Genomic DNA, 4,772 nt, shown 5'->3' with positions numbered 1-4,772 from the left:
TATACATCACGAATGTAATGTTCGTTAAACTCACGCGAATGAGGTGGCAACACACTCTTCATTAGATTTTATAAATTCTCTCTCTTGATATTAATTTATTTATTTTTAAGCCAAGGGGGATAAATCCCACCACAAAAAATATTAAAAAAGAAGAGAGAAGTTACAGAGCAAGAAATGCCAGGGGAGACCAAACCAAAACCCCTTAATGAGAAATTCTATAATTAGGAAGGCCAATATAGTTTTTGGCAAACTGCATTAGAATCTCCCTATGAACAACATCCCACCAAACAAAATCTTGTATATGTAAACCTATGTTAGCAAGCCTATCAGCACAATGATTTCCCTCCCTATATTTGTGAGTGGTCAAAAAGTTAATGGATCTAGTATGATGTAGGACATTCTCCCATCTATTCCAAATAGTCCAAGGGACAATTTCGGGCTTGGAAAAAGCGAGAACCACCAGCTTTGAACCAGATTCCAGCCATAAATTTGTCCAATTATTTTGCCTAGCAATCTCGATAGCCAAAATGGCGCCAGATAATTCAGCCTAGAATGCATTACCCGAACCTAAGAATTTGGAGAAACTGCCATGATGCTTTCCGGTATGATCTCTAAAGATACCACCGCAATCCGCTCGTTGAGGCACCCCTGTAGCCGCACCATCAGTGTTACATTTTAACCAATTGAGAACAGGAGGATGCCACGAGAATTCTTTAACAATAAAAGCTTTCGGAGGATTGACTTTAACATTGAAACTTTTGAGGAATTGAAAGTCCAAAACCGAGTTTGAACCAACTTTCGGAGTAGTGTTTCCCGCATACTCAGCATCCCTCTTGACCTCTTTGAAAAAAAAAGACCAAGTGGTGCTCTTGTCCTCGAACTGGCTTACGTTACGAGCTATCCAAATCATAGAAATAACACTGACCACCGCAGCCTGCAACACTACCTTACTTTGAGCAGAATGGAGCTTGTTGTATGCAGACCAAATATCCGGAACAGCCGAGAAATTATGAGCCAAAGAAGTCGAAAGAAAATTCCATAATTTAGCAGCAAAAGAGCAAGAGAAGAATAAATGTTCAACATTTTCACCCTTAGCACCGCAAAGATTGCAAACCGAAGGAAGATGGAACCCCCAAATGGCCATGTTGTCGTCTGTCGGAACTTTATTGTGGAGCAGCCTCCAGAAAAGTAAAGATGAAGAGGCTGGAATTTGCGCATTCCAAATGAGCTTTCCCCAATCAACAATGTTATTAATGCAGGATTTGAAATCATAAGTTGTTTTCAAAGTAAGGATGTCGTCTGTTGCTGAATTCCAAACAAAGAGGTCCTCTTTTTGGACAACAGAAAGATGAACATTAGAGAGGAGATTAGCAAGATTAGGAAACCGAACCGTAATATCCGTAGGCAAATTCCACTTGCAATTTTGAATATATGCAGCCGCCTTGTCTTTGAGGAAAGGGTGAGAACCTCCGGTAGCGTTTAGGGATTCGAGAACAGCTGAACCATTCCAATTATCAGACCAAAATTTAATTCTGTTACCATTACCAATCAGCCAGCTAGAATTGCCTTTAACATCCTTCAAAGAAGCTCTCATGCTGCTCCACAAAGATGGAAAAATATGGTATGAAATCTCTTTTCCATCTCGCAAGACTCTAGCTTTTAGAAGACAGGCCCACTGCTCCTTTGAATTGGAAAGGTCCCAACACAATTTCAAGTTGGCAGCCTCATTTAACTTGACCAAAGATCTAAGCCCCAAACCACCCTCCTCAAAAGGCCGGCAGCAATCATCCCAAGCCACCGTAACAATTTTGTGAGATTCAATCTCCCCACTCCAGATAAAATTTCTAGCCCATCTATTAATGTTTTTCAGAACCGAAATAGGCCAAGAGTAAATCAGCAATGTGTAAATCAACATGCTCTGAATAACTAATTTAACAAGAACCAGTATGCCCGCAATAGAGAGTAAGCTAGCTTTCCAAGCCGAAAGTTTGGTTCGAATTCTATCCACAATTCCTTGAAAATGAATTGGTTTAGGTCTTCCCCGGAAAATGGGAGCCCCCAAAGTAAGTGAAAGGTGTTAGACCTGTGTTGAAACCAAGGCAGGAAGCAATCTGAAGGTGTTTTTGGCTAGAAATAGACCCTGCATAAATAATTGATTTAGAAGGATTCACAAGTTGACCCGAGGCTTTAGCATACCTTAGAAAAATAGCTGTTAGAGCCTCGATGGATCCTTTGTCGCATTCGCAAAAAACCATAATGTCGTCGGCATATAGGACATGCGAAGGCACATAGGAATCCCTTGAAGCTTTAATCAATTTCACCTTTTTGTTCTCCACTAACTTAGTCAGACCTCTACTCAAAACATCTTCACCTAAACAAAACAGAAGAGGTGATAACGGATCGCCTTGACGCACCCCACTCTTACAAGTGAAAAAACCAGCCTGCAATCCATTCACTGAAACAGACATAACAGCCGAGTGAAGAATAGCAGAAATCCAGCTGCAGAATTTTTTGTCAAAACCAAAAGCTTTGAGGACCGTGAGCAAGAAATCCCAGTTAAGGGTGTCGAATGCTTTGGAGATGTCTACTTTGATGGCAAGGTTGTCGTGCTTGCAACGGTTTTGGAGGAGATTAATCGCTTCAGAGGTAATGCAAACACAGTCTTTGATATTTCTTCCCTTGATAAAAGCTCTTTACTCTGTAGAAATAAGAAAAGGCATTAATAAGGATAATTTGTCCGCAAGAATCTTGGTAATGGTTTTATGCTTGAAATTTGCAAGAGCGATGGGCCTGAATTGATCAATTGAGTCTGCATTGGGAACTTTGGGAATCAAAACTAAGGTGTTGGTGTTATAGTTAGGCATTATCCAACCCTCTTTGAAAAATTGCAAAACTGCACCAAAGACGTCTTCTTTTATAATGCTCCAGTACTTTTGATAAAAGAAACCGCTGAAACCGTCTGGGCCAGGGGCACTCTCGTTGTCCAAACTCATAACCGCCTCATAAACCTCCTCCAAAACCGGCAGCTTGGTGAGAGCCGAGTTGTACTCCTCAATCATTAAGTGAGGAATAACTTCACCAATTAGACTCGTATCCTGCAACACAAAAAACTTGTTAAAAAGGTTAGTGTAAAATGAAACCACATGTTTAGCAATCTGTCCCCGGTCCGTAATTAAGTTTCCATCCACTTTCAGACAAGAAATTCGCTTGGTAACTTGTTTGATCTTAGCGATTCTGTGGAAAAATTGTGTATTTCTGTCCCCTTCAGCTTTCCATTTAACACGGGCCTTTTCCTTCCAAAAAATTTCTTCCCTTTGAAGGGCAAGGTCAAGCTGATCTTGGGCATTCCTTTCTATGACATCCAAAGCATCCAAAGTACCCTCCTTCACAATCTTGTCTTGTATTTCTTTAAGGTTATCTTCAGCTGTTTTGACATTATCATGTACATTCCCAAAAGTGGATTTATTCCAATCTTTGAGTCTAGATTTCAGAATCTTAAGCTTTCTTTGAAGAATGAACATAGGGCATCCCACCACCCTAGTTTTCCAAGTATCAGCAATAAGATATTCACAACTATGATGAGAGGCCCACGTTCTCAAAAATCTAAAAACAGAGGAAGATTTATCATCACTTAAAAAGAATTCGAAGAGAAGAGGAAAGTGGTCATATTTGTTCCGAGGTAAGGTTCTGCAGGAATTGTTAAACCAAAGATCTAACCAACCTTGATTGCAAATAGTTCTATCGAGGCGCCTCTTAATATGCATATTACCTTTTCTACCATTTTTCCACGTGAAAAGGGCTCCAGCAGTCAGAAGGTGCACAAGGGAATTCTGGTTTGTCCAATTGTTGAAGTCCTCTATCGGAGGTCTAGCCGGAGTCCTAATACCACAGTGTTCATGAGCTCCTAAAATGCAGTTGAAATCTCCAATGAAAGCCCAAGGAAGGTTGAACTGAGTTTGGAGATGAGAAAGGTTATGCCAAAGCACTCTGTGAGTCACTATGTTTGTAGAAGCATATACTGCTGAAATACCAAAAGATTTCTCATGGATCTTTAAGAGAAAAAAGACCTGCTGGCTATCAGCAGCAACTACCTGAGGCTCTAATTCCATGCGACAGCAGCACCAAAGATTAGGATCTAAGCCATCCTTATTGTTGATAGCAAAAAGCTTAAGACCTAATCTATGGAGCCATCTAATAAGAGCATCCTTCACCTCCATCCACGGTTCAAAAATGAAAACAAAATCCGGTTTATTTACACGAATAAGTCTTTTGAGAGCTAATTTTGTAGGAGAATTAGCTAAACCCCGCACATTCCAATATAGGCAAGTCATGGGAAAGATATAGCAGGTCATGCTTGAGACCTAGAAACCCGTTTCGTTTTGCTTCTTACTGCTTGTTTCTTTTTTAGAATTGATACCGCATTCGTAAAAGCTCCATCATTATCCACTTGTTCTTCCTCTAAGTCAGCTAGATCCGCCCAAGAGTTTTAGAGAAAAGGACCATCATTGGCTTGTGATGATTCTACAACAGCAGTTGAATCAACAAAGACAAAAGGTTATGATCCTGAATCTTCCGGAGGTTGAGACATGAAGTTTAGAGGATTAGGTAAAATAATTGGATCAGTTTGAGAATTATCCTTCAGCTGTTGAACCTCCTTGGCTATGTTTTCATTTCTGTCTGCCACATCCTCAGGATGTTTGGTGTTTTGTTTCTGGACATATGTGGTTTTGTGTCTTGTAGTTGGCTGAGCAGATTTCTTCTGCAGAAATTTA

At 40.3% G+C, this 4,772-nt stretch overlaps 1 protein-coding gene across 1 annotated transcript; it reads right to left on the bottom strand.

Moving 5' to 3' along the window:
• Window positions 1-202: 202 nt before the first annotated feature.
• On the bottom strand, window positions 203-4,331 carry LOC131635226 (uncharacterized). The gene is made up of 4 exons (XM_058905830.1): window positions 2,698-4,331; window positions 2,197-2,499; window positions 647-1,853; window positions 203-547 (listed from the first exon to the last, which is right to left on the bottom strand). The coding sequence occupies exons 1-4, from the start codon at window positions 4,329-4,331 to the stop codon at window positions 203-205; spliced, it is 3,489 nt and encodes a 1,162-aa protein (XP_058761813.1).
• Window positions 4,332-4,772: the final 441 nt, after the last annotated feature.

This window comes from Vicia villosa, unplaced genomic scaffold, assembly GCF_029867415.1.
Source record: "Vicia villosa cultivar HV-30 ecotype Madison, WI unplaced genomic scaffold, Vvil1.0 ctg.001450F_1_1, whole genome shotgun sequence".
In the NCBI taxonomy this organism is placed as follows: Eukaryota; Viridiplantae; Streptophyta; class Magnoliopsida; order Fabales; family Fabaceae; genus Vicia; species Vicia villosa.
The sequence above is the reverse complement of the archived record's forward strand: the minus strand, read 5'-3'. Positions and strand labels throughout refer to the sequence as shown.